This window comes from Rhipicephalus sanguineus, chromosome 8 (assembly GCF_013339695.2).
Source record: "Rhipicephalus sanguineus isolate Rsan-2018 chromosome 8, BIME_Rsan_1.4, whole genome shotgun sequence".
NCBI classification, from domain to species: domain Eukaryota; kingdom Metazoa; phylum Arthropoda; class Arachnida; order Ixodida; family Ixodidae; genus Rhipicephalus; species Rhipicephalus sanguineus.
Window position 1 is genome coordinate 5,583,978 of NC_051183.1, and position 15,415 is coordinate 5,599,392.

The 15,415-nt window shown below is 48.6% G+C and overlaps 1 protein-coding gene across 2 annotated transcripts in view; it reads right to left on the minus strand.

Annotated features, from left to right (window-relative positions):
- The window catches only part of LOC119401254 (protein PAT1 homolog 1), a gene marked incomplete in the record, with an annotated part of 241,115 nt that overhangs the window by 211,347 nt on the left and 14,353 nt on the right, over positions 1 to 15,415 (minus strand). For both annotated transcript variants that reach the window (XM_037667938.2, XM_049418729.1), the window contains 1 exon segment: positions 8,198 to 8,290. In XM_037667938.2, the coding sequence (XP_037523866.1) occupies positions 8,198 to 8,290 (93 nt within the window).

Here is a 15,415-nt window from a genome sequence, read left to right on the forward strand (position 1 = left end):
TTTTACTCAGATGTCTACTACAAAACACCAATCTGTGGAACAACAATGCGCCCCCCCCCCCCCCCCCCAAGAAAAAAAAACAGTAAGCTCTTCATAAATGAAGATACCGCATTGCTACAGAAACTATCACGGAGACCTGTAAGAGTTTCCTACATTCTGTAGGTTTATGAAGTAAACATGCTTGCACAAGCCAGATATAGTGTACGTTTCCTGGAATGGCAGATCAATACTGTGTGTATATTGCCACACGCGATACTTTTTGTATTTTGATGTGCCAACCAGCCTGTTACATATGTAACCACCGCTTGACGCAAGCCACGCTGCAATGTTTGGGAAATTGCAAATGCTTTGGCCTGTTTTCCGAAGATTACGCACCCATCGCGAGTAGCAGTTTATTCTGAATGTAGCACGCGCACCAGCAATAACGCTGGAAGGTTCGATACGGCGTGTATAAAAGACAGACACGTTTCACGGACTATCAGATTACCAATGGCGATGGCCAACGACCGTAATCACCACCATCAGTGTGCCACTAGTACTGTTTTGACTTTTCATTGCCAGGGAACAAGTTAGCCCAATAAAGAGTTTCGTCTTTAACGGCCCAACTGCAGTCGTCTTCATCATCACAACCACGTGACATCTGGTGAAGGTGCTGCTTCATGTTCCGGACGGCCACAGAAAGCCATGAACCAAACAAGCCTAAGACTTCAAGAAAGCGCCAAAGCCCTCGCGGATCATTGAGCTAGCCATAGGCCGCAAGTGCTACTGGCGGTTGCAGTGCCCAAATGAAAACATGATGTTCATGGAAGAAATGATCACACTTTTCCACCACACCGATGCTGGCATGCCTGAGGAGAAGAAAGTTTGTATCAAGGATAAAATACATGTGTGTACAGTGCCTCGGGACATGATAAGGGAAGAAGACAAGCACGAGCACAATTGTTACAGCAGAGACTAGCGAGCTACCCTTTACCCTTAACCACATGGTATGAGGATGCCGAAACAACCCAAGTATCCCACCCATAGACGAACAAAGCATCCAAGAAAATCCGGAAGACCAGTGAGAGGCGTTGCTGACGTCACTAAACCCTGAGGACCAGCTCCGGCTGGTGTACAGGGCTCGGGCATCAGCTGCAAGCCATGGCTACCTGGAATAAGGAAGTCACCCACCTCTGGGCAAAGAGAAGGCACGCCTGGTTGTACAATAAAGTTTAATTCTCTCTCTCGCTCTTCCTCATGCAAGGGTATAAAGCAGGAGCTCTTTGCGGGAATGATGAGGAAACCACCCAAAACCATCCAGGAATTCCTCTCAGAGGCAACAACAATCGAGAAGACGCTAGAAATGTGCACCCGACAGTACCATTGTCCAGACTTGAATCCAGACAGCGCAGCTCTTCAAGCCTTCAGCTCTGATGACCTGTGCGAAACTGTCTGAGCCATCGTGCAAGAGCAGCTGCAAAAGTTCTCACCTTTTCTGCAGCCTGAGGTGACATCGATTGCTGAAGTGTGCCAAAAATCCAGCAGTCATTGTGTGTTCTTCAGCCAGAACTGCCGCAGCCGGAAGCTATGAGCTACGCTACGGCAGTCTGCCGTCACGCTCTTCCTCCGCGCCCACATAAAGACGGCACACCACTGCAGTTCTGTCATGAGACATCGACACCCATCAGTCGACTGGTGCTTGGCACACCCCCGACCGCTATGCTACCACTGCAGTGAAGCCACCCAAACCTACCACTGCTGCCAGTACCGACAAATGGGACCGTGTAGTTTCACGATTAACGTACCAGTCACAACGAGGTGAACGATCTAGTGAAATTGCAGATTACCTCCGAGGAGCACAGTGGAAACCTCAAGAGCAATGAACACGGTGGTGCCACAGATCGTTCAAAGAGACGCTACATGACAGTTGCTCAAGATTCTGGTCAAAACAAGCGCTGTAAACTATGTGTAGATCGGCTATTACACCAAGCAACTACAAATCTGCTTCAAGATTGCTGCAAACAATTTCCGAGACTTCTGTGCGACATGCCGTGCCCCATATCATAACGTGAGGAAAATTGAAAAACCCTTACATCCAGAGTCGATCATATAAAAATTTCACACAAACAACCTTGAAAAGTTGTCAAATCTTATATTTGTTTGTTCCGGTCATGCAAAAGCGGTATTGAGCATAAAACTATGGTCAGTACAACTATGAACCGACCACGCCAACACCAAGTACTTCGGATGCAAAAGAGCATCTGCTGCCATGCACACCACAATTTGATCCAAAGGAGACAGCCTTTGCTAAACTCAGGGCTAGTCACAATCCTTATCTGTTTATCGTATTTACTCACGTAATCCTTGCACTCGCGTAATTGTCGCACCCCCCACATTGCCCAACAAAAACAAGACTTTTTTTTTTTCCGTGAGTAATTATAGCACCCCCAAAATTGCAGCAGCAAATGTCGTCTGGTTCTTCCAGCCATTGATGATGATAGCACGCGACAACTTAGCGCTGTATCTTAAGCATCATGCATAGGTACTATAAACACACGGAGCACTAATCCAATCCAAGTCACAAGTGGCAAGTCTGCGTTGCGGCGTGGTTGTGTTGTTGCGTCCGTTCTGTCTGTAGTTCTGTGGCTGCGTCGCTTACGTTATGGGCCAATACGGAAGTTACACGACTGGTTTGAAGTTGAAAGTGATGGAGCACTGGAAAACAGCTACAGGGCCACGGCAGGCACTTTGAGGTCGACGAGTTGCGTGTCTGCTACTGGCAATGGCGAGCAGCTGAATGCTCCTGACAAGATGCTCCGGGCCTACCGTGGGCCTAAAACTGGAAAAGATCTCTCCTTTATTTGCTTAACTAGTGGCTCCAGCTTTAGTGTCTGCAAATAAATCTTGCTAGTGTTGAACCTGTGGTTTTATTGTTAAGGTAAGTCTTGTATTGGTACTTCACAAAGCTTGTAGTTGGTGGCTTGAGAAGCCGGATTTGCGGCCGCTTCGTTTTCTTTTTCTTTAGCAGGCTGTACCTTTTTGTGAAAAAATTTCCCCGCGTATTTCTCGCACCCCCCGACTTTTAACAAATTTTCCGGGGAAAGAAAGTGCGAGGATTATGAGAGTAAATATGGTAAACAACACCACCCACCAGTTATGCTAAGGCTGCTGCACTCTCTCCCCTGACACCTTAGAAACTTGCCCTTCAGCCTCGCCTCTAAACAACCAACTACAGTCAACTGCCGATTTTTCGGACTCCCTAGGGACCGCGAAATCGTCCGAAAAATCGGGCAGTCCGAAAAAACAAATTCATGCTTTTTTATTCTGCTCAAGTGGTCAAATCGCCACAGCCATGTCCGAAATAGCTTTAATGCCTCCCAGTATAATTATCAGGCATTTTGGTGCGCGCCCAGGCTCTCGCAAATACATTCGGTACCTGCCGCGAACCCTGCTTAACTACGTACGTGCCAACTTCCACTGTTGCATCTCGTGATGAGCGTCGCTGATAACAGCAAAGCGCGGAATATATTACGGCTATCTCGCATGAAGCGTTTGTAAACGATGACGCGGAACACAAAGACTGTGGCGGAAGAGCGGACGACTCGTCCGGCTTTCCCCGATGCGTGTGCGCATGTAAACATGCGCACACACATTGCCGAATCGCCGCCGATACGCAGCATTCGCTGCCGTGTCAAGCCGATCGTTTCTAGTTGTGTGCAGCATATCGCCAACTAAGCTGACGCCGTCACTTTACTGTTGCTGTATCGTACGCACGCATTTATCAAGAAAGGATTCGTGAAGCGCACTTAGTTCCTGACCGCACACGGGCGCGGCAATGGCGAGCTGGTTTCGTCCGCGAAGGCAACGCGTCTACGCGGCGCACTTAGCGGTCTCGCACAAAGAGGCAGCAAGAATGGCGGCGCGGCGCATTTGGGTTCTCGCCTATTAAATGCGTGCAGTACGCATGCAACTGCGCTAGGCCACGTGCACTACCGAGCAGTTAACTGAAGATGCTTATCGTAAGGGTTGTCAGCGATTAAGCCATACTGGCGCGTTTGCCAGCTGCTGCCATCACGCCTCCGTGCATTTCCGCTGCTTATTCGTAACATCGCCGCACGACGCCGCGATAGCGGCCCCTTTGAATTTCTGGTCTGCTTCACCCCATAACGCTTCGGCATTGCGGCAAAGCTGACTTTCGGACTCTGCTACTGTCTCAAACAGATCGACTCGCGAAAGCGCTGGTTCGAACCTACGAGATGATTGACGCGGCAGAGGTGGGGGCTTCAAATAATGCCTGTCGGACCTGCAATTTGGGCAGAAAGTCCGAAAAATCGGACGCGCAATAGCTTCAGCGTCCGAATTTTTGGACGTTCTAATACATTGAAGTCTATGGGGCTGGTGACGGTGCCGCGAGAGCGTCCGAATTTTCGAGCATGTCCGAAAAATCGGCAGTTGACTGTAGATCTGAGCCATGACATCTGTGCTGCTGACATAGCCTGCTTTTCCTGACCTACCTTCAAGCGTAAACATGGCTGACGCTTTGTTCTTTTCCTCATCATCTTCTCAATAGCTTTTACCACAATGTCAGCTTTTGTTTCCAGTTCTTCCATGCTTCACTCACAGCCAGAGTTTAACAATGTCCGTTGGCAGCAGCAGCATCATAATTGCATAATCGCGCTGTCCAATGGTGTAGCTATTAGCAAGTGATGCATTAATGGTTCACATCGACATAAATTGGCTCACCAGCATCACTTTCAATAACACATATCTATATCGCTGTAATCGGTGACAAACAATACGTATTTACTCGAATCTAGGCTGCCCTCGATTCCAGGCCGACCCCCGAAATTCGCAAGGCCAGAAGAAAAAAAAGCTTACCTCGAATGCAGCCCGCCTTAAAAAAAGAAAACACCGTTTTATCAGCAGAAAACCCAGCATTTTTATTGCACAAGCGCACCCTCCGTAAGCACATACTACGTAGAACGTTTATTCGTGGTCGCCGTCGTCATGGTCCGCAACATTGCTGTCCTCTTTGTTGCTAAGTTCATCCCAGAGGGCATCGTCCTCGCTTCTGTTCATCGCGTTGGATATAGTTCAGGCGAAGGCCAAGGAAGTTGCCTTCGTGAAGGCTGTCGCACGAGGCAATTTTAAAGCAAGCAGGGGCTGGGCTTCATGAAACGGTTCGGGTTCAGCCTGAGACGACGGACCTCCGTGTTGTCAGAAGCTGCCCGCTGACTTCGAGGAGAAGCTTGTCAAGTTTCAGGTATACGTGATTGGCAAACGGTGGTATAAGGGCTACCAACTGGGGCAAATTGCAGATGCCGACCAGACCCCGGTGTGCTTTGACATGCCAATGGCATACACTGTGAACAAAAAGGGTGCGAAGGAAGTCAAGCTTAGGACGGCAGGCTACGAAAAGCAGCAAACGACAGTAATGTTGTGCTGCACCACTGATGGACAAAAGCTTCCCTCATACATAATTTTCAAGCGCAAGATTGTACCAGCTGGCGAAAAGTTCCTCAGAAATGTTGTCGTGCGCGTTCACAACAAAGGTTGTATGTCCAGCGGCTTGATGGAGGACTGGGTGAAAACGGTTTGGGAACGTCGTCCAGGGGCCGCGTTGTGCAAGCAGTCACTTCAGTCCTCGACTCCGCCATCATCGCATGTTCTTTTCGTGCACGCCGAACTCGTGCAGTGCTTGCAGGTTTGATGTTTTCTCTGCGTGGAGAACGACCTTTTGCTTAAAGGCCGCGCTGTAGTGGCACCGCTTGGTTGGTGCCATCGCTTCTGAAGCACAGTTGGTGCAGGCGTTTCGTGAGCACATGTTTAAGGCACGACGACTACACTGCACGATCGCTCCCAGAAAACTGACCGACTTTGCACTCGCGCCTCTGCCACCTCTGCGTCACGCGACAGGAGGAGAGAGGGTGCGAAAGTGCGTGGCATTTGCCGGCACCGTAATCACGTGACACGATCCACCTTTGCCCACCTTTGCCGGTGTGAAATCTCGCTGGCTCGACGACCCTTGCTGCATGAACGTGGGACTGCGAGATTTCGGAACAATGGACAGTATGAAGCAGACGACGCGGTCGGCCTGAGTAGCCATGGGGACCACCACTCTGCCGCTGAACCTGAGCAACCTCGTCACCATGCAGCTACCATAGGATGTAGCGAAAATGAGCCTCGGACGCGCATGCAGAGCCGTCTGCATGCAGTAGCCCGAGATCGGCGCATGGTGAGCCACCATGCCGCTAGCGTGGCCGGGCCTTTAGGTAGGTGGCAGCTGCGGTCAAATCATGGTACAGTCGAGCCCGACTATATCGAACCCGTTTATATCAAATTATCCCATATATCGAACAGTTTCTAAACACGGTAAATTTACATTGAGAATATATAGCAAAAGTTACTGTTACATCGAACGAAAATAGCAACGACAACCGATATATCAAACTCCATGTGCCTCAAAAGTGCCCCAGCAAGTTGGCTTTCCCTCGCGGTGGCGGGGAAAACTGCCGGCGCAACCCTAGAAAAAGTGGTTTAGACCCGGTTGTGCACGGGCGAACACCCCCCTGCAAGAAATGATCCTGGCCCGCTCGCAGCGCTTACAGCCAATCAGGCCGTCGTGCTTTCTCCGAGGCGCGGAGGCGGTAGAAGTGAGCGCCATTTTTTCTTTCTTTATGCTTATGTGCCTGCTGCTGCCTGTTTTCCTCGAGTCCTCATTCAGCGTGGTCCGTGCTGGTGGTGTTGCCTGTTGGTGCTCTGTGAACTTTATTGGCGCGCTGTTGTCATGGCTTGTGCAAAGAGGCAGAATTTGCCGTTCGCCGCGAAACTCGAAATCATAAATCATAAATCGTAGATCGTTGGCAGATGTCACTAAGGAGACGATCCAGAACTGCTTTAGGCATGCCGGCTTCCGCATGCCTGGTGATGACACCCCAAATTCCGATGACAGCACTGAAGACACCGCAGGTGTTTCCGCCGAAGTTTGGAGCGAGCTGGCAGAGTTCCCGGGAGCTATCGACGGATCGACATTCGACGAGTTCGTCAGTGTGGACGATGATGTCGCCATCATGGGTGAGCTACAAGATGAGGATTACGTTGCAGACGTCGTGCCGACCACGAGCCAAAGCGACAGCAATAAGGAAATTGACGATGGCCCATTGCCTACATCCTCCGAAGGGATTAGTGCACTTGCGTTGGTCCGGCGCTATTGCGTGAATGTGGAAGGTTGCGGCCTCAGCTGCTCCGACTCGTTGGACAACGTGGAGGCGTGCGTGCTGTCGCAGGCAGCGAAGTCGTTGACACAGAAGAAAATCCAGGACTATTTTGTTCCAAAGTAGGGCACGCAAGTAAGCCACCATATTAATAAAGTACTTTTCTTATTGTTATGTGCCTTTGTGTCAAAATCCTGTAGCGGGCCTATATCGAATTATGCCATATATCGAACTAATAAACGTTTTTTGGCGAGTTCGATATACCCGGGTTCGACTGTACTCGAATCTAAGCCGACCCCCCCCCCCCCACTTTCGCACATTGTTTTTTCGAAACAAAATCATGGGCTTAGATTCGAGTAAATACGGTAAGTGTGGACAGGACTGCGACACACATTGTACAGCAGGACATCTTGTGTGTTCTTGCATTTGCGCCACTAGCACACTCCTGAGAGCCATTCATTTCTATCAGAGAATCAGCCAGCTTTCATGCTTTGCTGTCACTTCAGCCATCAACGCTGTGATGTGGCATGGGCAGATGAGGGCAGTGTTCACTGAACGTTCCCAGAAATGAGGGGATGTCTCAGTGGAGTTGCTACAGTATAGCTACATTAAGCTTTGCTTGCTTTGAATGAAGTGGTCTGAACCACTCTTCTTCCAAGGAATCTCACCTTTCAGGAAACTCGACTTGCTTTAGCCAGAGGCAGCATACTCGCATTTGATTGGAATTATTCTATTCCATCGCAAGGCAAGCAGTAACACCCAGAAAGCAAGCAGAAAAGGAGGTCTTTCTGTGATAAGTTACAGTGGAAACCTCACTTGTGCAGCTGTGGCCCTGGACTATGGAAGCCTGACTACTTCTATGTCCGACTACAGCAGGCACCATACTATTGTGCATCTATGACAACTGACGAATGTGACATGCAAAAACAGGCGCAGTTTCAGCTCAGCCTCATGAGCATGAAGATTCCATTATTGTAACACCATTTAAGAAACAGCACACTCACAGACGTTGTGGACTTGGAGTAAGACTTGATGGCTGGGTCATCATCTCGGTCATCTTCCAAGCCAAGGTGAGAGATGCTTTGCTCTACCACCTCCTGGAGAGTAAGTGCAACCACATTACACAAGCATACTTCACAATATGTACACTACACGGCAGCAGGCGCTAAATGGCAAGCACAACTTTCCAGCCTGTTCACAAGCTGCCAAGAAAAATTACGCAGGAGCTCTTATGCATCGTTACGCGAAGAAACCCTTAGCAGCAGGTAAAGGTGATCACTTGAGGTACCGGACAAAAGGTCTCAAAAGCACCGTGCTGCCGAGTGAAAGGCGGCACAATACTTTTGGGTCGTAGCCCATTGGAAGCATGTTCACAATGGTGTTATGCCACACGGGCTAGAAAGCATGTTCGAGGAGCCTCACTCAAGTGTTGTCGAGGTCGCACGACCAAGCGTTGGAACGCCAACATCGCAACCTCCAGAATCAAGCGCCTGCTGTTCACATCACCACTGCAGTGCTGGCGAAATGGCCTTCTTTTATCGGGTAGACAATGACAACTTAGTACTGCCTCTATTATGTCTAGAGTCACCTCGAAGTGTCCGTGATTGTGCTTTTTCAAATGCTTTGCACTCTTCATTGTTGTCTTCCTTCACTCACCACATGGGTGCTGCTCATGACACCTGCCTATGGAGAGCCCACCATCGACAATTTCAAGTTTCCTGGGTTTGAAGCATGCCTGGGCAACAAGTGCCATACAGCAGGCAGAAAAGAACACTACTCTTGCCATTTTGCCTGTCTGAACTGCAGAAGTGGAGGGCGCATTGTGTGTCATTCCTTCCCTGTCCTCGTGCTACATGTGCTGATTTAGGAGCTGGCTCGTCAGGTTCTTAAGCTGAGGCGAAGTCCCGTGCCGTAACCTGCATCCATCCATTCAAAGCGTCGTGGAACGCGAAGAGGAACGCTACGCACGTCTTGTCTTCCCTCCAGCCTGGCCGTTAATTCTCACAGGGCGAGCGGGCAACGCGGTCAACAGCCAGGCGAGCGTCGGACAGCTATTTTTAGGGCCACTTTGTCGTGTGCATCTAGAGGGCAGTTTCAAAATTGAAAGAACATTAGGAGCACTGCGTCTGCAAGTGTTGACAATGGAGAATCAGACGCTCTTAGATATTTCTTGTATATATACTTCATCAATGTGTATATAATTGTAACTTGTGTATATATATAGTTCATCCAAATTGTAAATTAACAAAACATTCTGTATATATGTATATATAACAACGTGTCTCACGTCTTCATATGATGGTAGAGGACTATTACGGAAGATTCACAGGTTTTCCCGATCTTCTCCGAGCCAGCTTTTTAATCATCATTCACTTCGTCGATATGGCATCATTTTTTTCCTTTTGCCTGTTTGTTTTGTTCTTCCGCCTTTTTTAAAGCGCCGCCAAAGACGCCCAACATAGTTTCCAACATGACATCGATGCTGTGCCCTGTGACTTCATGGAGATTGCAAGTGTCTACATATCTAAACAAATGCTTTAGAAAAATATCTGGGAACGTTTAACATCACATCTGTGTCAGGGTGCATACAGGTTTCCAAGCGAAAAATTCAAGGACTGTTCAAGGATCTTTCGAAAAATTTAATGAACACGACTGTAGTTCTCGGTAAATTGTATTGCACAAAACAAAGGATGTTCGGTTGACTTATTGCACGGTTTCATTATGCTACAAGTTCTGAAGCTCAGGGCAGGTCTTTCAGTTTTTTTTTTCTATTGGCATCTTAATGCTATCGAGTTCTTCAGCCTCAGCTTTCGCAAGTCTTTCACAGGCTGTTAGACTTGAGCACATGTTTGGTATCGCCAGTCACTTCTGTTTTTTCAGCAAAGCAATCAGCAGAGGTTATTAAAATGGCAACAACTGCTTCAAGTTTATTTCTCTTCAGCGGCATGCATTCAACTTCCTCCACAATTATGTGCCTTTCTGTCTGGTTTGCATTTTCCTGGCACTTTTTCTTCTCCGATTCTAAGCGGCACTATAGTGCTGCCTTGCTGCGGACACAGCCATTCTAAGCTCCGTTGTTATGGCAACATTTAAAATGCCACCTGCCCTCTCCACTGTGTCACATCATATGACACGCTGTGAAATATACAACAAACCTTTCAAGTTCTCTCTGGAGATTTGTCGGTTGACACGAAACCCCCCGTTCAACACCTGCTTGTCCACGGCTCCTTGTAGGAGAGATGGAAGCTCAAGAGTTTGCGAAAGAACTTATCTAGCCTGCTAACGCTCCTCTCAAAGAGGCAAAGCTCATGCTTGAACTCTTCCAGCAATTCGGTGTACTCTGCAAGTACACATTCCCACTGGCTGTCACACAGTCTTCCTGCCATGGTGAAGATGTCCAGCATCTTCCTTAGGCCCACCAGGCACAGATCAGGCTTTGAGCACGTGAGCTGGAGGTCTAGAGAGGACAGGTTTCTAACCATGGATGATGTCAGGGGGGGACTTGGTTCCCATATTTTCTTGGTCACAGCTGCCAAAAATAGTTTGCACTCCATTCTGAATTGAAATGCATCCTTTGCACTAGCTTTTGAATCTTTCAGCGCTTGTTCACACATGGGACTTTTTCAAGTGGAGTGTGGTTAATGGGGTCATCAGCCTCTGCACTGAGCAAATCACCAACTCCTCCCAATGAAGACAACACTGAAGCCGTCATGAATTTTGCAAGGAGCTTCTGCACAATACTTTCAAGGTCTCTCCCAAGAAAGAAGAAGATGGCTTTGTTGGATTGGTTGTCTTTCAAGAATGGCTGCATAATGGATGCAACACTGAGGGCCAAGTTCAGCTTTGCCAGGGTCAAGGAGTCACGACAAAAGCTATGCACATTTTCAAAGGGTGTACACTTCTTGCAGGCTCCACCTATTTCTGGAGATCATTCCAAAGAGGCAAAGCTCTTTTAGTAACAACTGAGTTTTCCACCCATCGATGGGACACAAACGGCAGTGGGTCAGCTGGAAAATCTTCCCTTCATGCAGGGGAGTCGTGGACGTCAATGCTCCACTTAAAGGCTGCAACGCCTGTTTTGCAAGTACCGTGGATGGTACGGAGGCCACACGTCCCCAAGTCAACACATTGGACCTGATGGTTTTCCTGCAAATGCACTTGCATGTTCCTAAAAAAGTTTAGGTTAACGTTCGGCCCATCCATCGAGACCTGAAGAATCTTGCCAAGTGACAAAGGCTCCAAAGCCCTCAGAAGTGTCTCCTGCATATCGTTTGCTGTGAAGTGCCCCATAAAAGTGGATGTGCAATATCTACCGAACACTTTGTGTGGGCAGTCCCTTTGTTTCTCTTGCAGGGAGTCATTCACTGACTCATCAAAAAGTAGTAGTCGGACTTGTGTACCTCTTGTTGCAAGGACGACAAGAAAAATGGCCAGAGTCCATGGCCCACAACATAAGTGTATTTTTTTCTTTCTGCAAGAAAAAGATTTGGCCACCTCGCTGTCAGGAAGCATCCGCTTGAACAGGTCGCCAGTTTGTGCCAACAATCCGTACAGGTAGTGGGAGGTAATCATTTTGATGTTCCACAAGATTTCCGCATCGATAACCACCTCGTGTGACTTACAGGCGCTGCTTAGATCGGCCGCTTGGGATGGAGCCAAGCTAGTGGACCGCTCCCTTGTGCTTGCCGTTTTGCATCGAGTTTCCAGCTGCCATTTTCATAATTCCACAGTGCTTTGTACTTTCTGCGTGGCTTCTGAGAGGAAATTTGCCCATAGAAGCGATGTCGAAACTTTTTTTGCAGAATGTGCATTTTGCACGGTGGGAGTTAGATTTATCTGGCACAATCCAATGCTTATAATCGTCGTTGCTGGGCCAAGTGCTCTGGAACTTACATTTCCCAGGCATTTCCGTAAAAACCGGTGTATAGCCCGAGGTTTTTTTCCAGATTTCACGTTCCCAAATTTCTGCCCCGTACTATATGCGGATCCCAAGAATTTTCAGCCGGAATTCACAGTTTTGGTTTCGGCATTGCGCGGCGCTATCATATCATCAGGCTTATGTAGCAGTCGCCATTGCGACCATTTGGCACACTTCACGACGGCCACAATTTTACGCCATGCAAGCACCGCGAAAACAGTATTCGGCTGCTTTTAAAAGCAAGGTGATCTCAACTGCCGAAACTATCGGCAACTGTGCCACGGAGCGGTAGTTCGGCGTGAACGAGCGAAGCATTCGTGGCCGGAGGAAACTGAAAGAAGGCCAGTGGCATAAGAAGTTTCCGGGGGCCGAAAAATGGAGCATTTATTGACGTTGAACGAGAACTGACAGACTTCGTTCGGGAGCAATGAAGCATCGCTGGGGCTCCCATCGATACTCGTGCTCGACGCGTTTCGGTGTCCCCTCTGTGAAGCGACTCCCGCGTTAATCTTGTCGTCATCCCGGGAGGGATGGCATCCCAGCTGCAGATGCTGTGCCTAAATAAACCATTTAAGGACCACATCAAACGCCTGTATATTGGGTGGATGAGGTTTGGAGAGCCATTTCTACCATCCGGACGGCTGGAACGAGCCTCGCCAGCGATGCTGTGCCCATGGATCGCCGAGGCTTCAGCCTGCATTCCCAAGGCGCTCATTTTTCGTGCCGACAAGAAGTGCTCGATTTCAAACGTCCATACTGAGGATCAGGTGGGAAGAGATCTCTGACAAGGGAATTTCGGAATGAAGTGCGCCAGGCGACAATGAATAAGTGTGTGAAGAAATGTATCCAGTTTCTGTTTTCCTCGGTTTATACTTGGGTGAAAACTCTTTTTCTCACGTTTCTTATCCCCGAAATGCACCTCGGACTATATGTGGGTCTGAGCTATATGCGGGTTTTTACAGTACTCCAAATTATTCCACCTGCATGCACGATCAAGCAATCACAATGCGCACCACAACAGACACGCGGAGAACAGGACATCACTGACAGCACCGAAGCAAGCTCTGACCGGGTACACAACACACAATGTAGGACTTTTTGGGGCCTAGTTGGTGCATAGTGACAAAAATTACTTAGCGCAATACAAACACGGCACATAAGGGACAAACACTACTTGCAACTGCTTATTCCACAACGTCATCATGAAACATATATATTAGGGGTGTGCAAATATGCGAAATTTCGAATATTTTTCGAATAGTGCTTGCTATTCGATTTGATTCGCACTGGAATTTTACTATTCGAACTATTCGAACTTCCCAAAAACGAATACAGTCAACGCCCGATTAAAAGTGACCCCTTCAGATTTTCAATATGCTTCACCACATTACACTCTTGTATTGCAGCAAAGCTGCCTTTCAAGCTCCGTTACGGTCGAACTTTGCCAGAAGACGTCCGATTGGAAGTGGTCCCTAGATTTTCAGTATGCTTCACCTCATCACACCCCGGTATTGCGGCAAAGCTGCCTTTCAAGCTCCGCTACGGTCGCAAATGTATTAACTCAAGGAAACGCTGGTTCCAACATGGAGATGAAAGATGTGGCAGAGGTGGGGGCTCAATTAATGCTGTTTTGGACCTGAAATTTGGGCAGGAAGTCCGAAAAATCGGAAGCCGAAGCTCTTTAGCATCCAAAGTTTCAGATGGTGGGAATGGCAAGCACCGACCAATCGTTGAAACAAACACATAAATTGACGTTTCGGCCCCACTACGGGGGCCTTGTTCACAAGGAATGAAAGTTTTTAGGGCATGGGTTATATGGGCTTGATGATGTGACGTAAGCATCGAGTGTATATCGGGGGCAGAGTGCCTGAGTTGCGGTTGAGCGTGTTATCAGTCGTCTGAATGTGAAGGGATTCAAGATGAAGCCTAGCTGTTTTGTTCTTTTCTTTTCCTATTATCTTGGCGCTATCCCAGTCGATGTCATGGCTCGTGGACACTGCGTGCTCAGCTAGCGCGTTAGTTGCCACGTGCTTGGTTTTCACGTCATAACTGTGCTGTTTAATTCTTTTTCCAAAGTCGCCTGTTTCACCTATGTAGACTTGATTACAATCGGCGCAAGGAATTCTGTATACGACGCCCGGGAACTTCTCCTTATCGAGTTTGTCTTTCACCGTCCCCACAGCTTGTCTGAGCTTGCGCATAAGCACGTGAGCGACGTCGACTTCATACTCCCGAAGGATTCGGGACAGACCTTCGCTTATGCCGGGGATGTACGGCACAGGAATCCTTTTTCTCCTCCCCTTGTCGTTGTGTTGTTGAGAGTCATTTGGCGTAGGATGAGCTAGGCTCTTTTTAACAGCTTGAATGAGCGAACTGGGGTAGCCCGAAGATGAGAGGTCACGGCGTATCGTGGCTAGCTCGGCCGCTTGGTTCTCCGGAGTTGAGGAAAGTTTCTCCGCCCTACGTACAAGTGAAGCGACCACCGACTTCTTCTGACACATCGGGTGCACAGAGCTGAAACTTAGGTACTTGCCAGTGTGAGTTTCCTTCCTGAAGACACTGAACGACAACCTACTGCTGTCGCGTTTCACGAGCACGTCCAAAAATGGCAGACGACCATTAACTTCTTCCTCTGTCGTGAACTGTATGGCTGGATCCATGCTATTAAGGTGCAGAAGAAAAGCGCTCAAAGCAGACTTCTTAACCACTGAGAAACAGTCGTCCACGCAGCGTAGGAATACCCTTGGACGTGGGTTGAAACTAGACGGGGCACGGGACTCCACGGGTTGTGTTGTGTTGTGCACGGGTTGTGTTGTGTTGTTGGTTGTGTTGTGTGTTGTGGGTTGGTTGTGTTGTGCACGGGTTGTGTTGAGCCTAGGCCTCAACTACAACCTGGCCCCAGAGCCTGATGTGAAAAAGGTAGTGTGCGCTGTGGAAAGTGCGGTCATGTGTGTGGATCCATCTCGCCGTGATGAAGCACGTACCCGTGTCGTCGGTGTGCTTTCGAAGCTACGCCGGAATCAAGAGTTTGATCCTTTGTCGCCCAAGGAACGCAAGGCACTAAAAAGACTGCGTGACAATAAGGATATCGTTATACTCCCCGCCGATAAGGGAAACGCCACTGTCGTGTTGGACACACAAGACTACGAAAACAAAATGCGACTCATGCCCGAGGACGATCGAACGTACGTTCCCTTGAATCGTGATCCCACTGCAAAAGTGCAAAGGGACTTGCAGAAGCTACTGGCTGACGGATTTCGGTTTGTGCCTCCTCAGCAAAAGTTGCTGTATTTTTCTCTTCTGT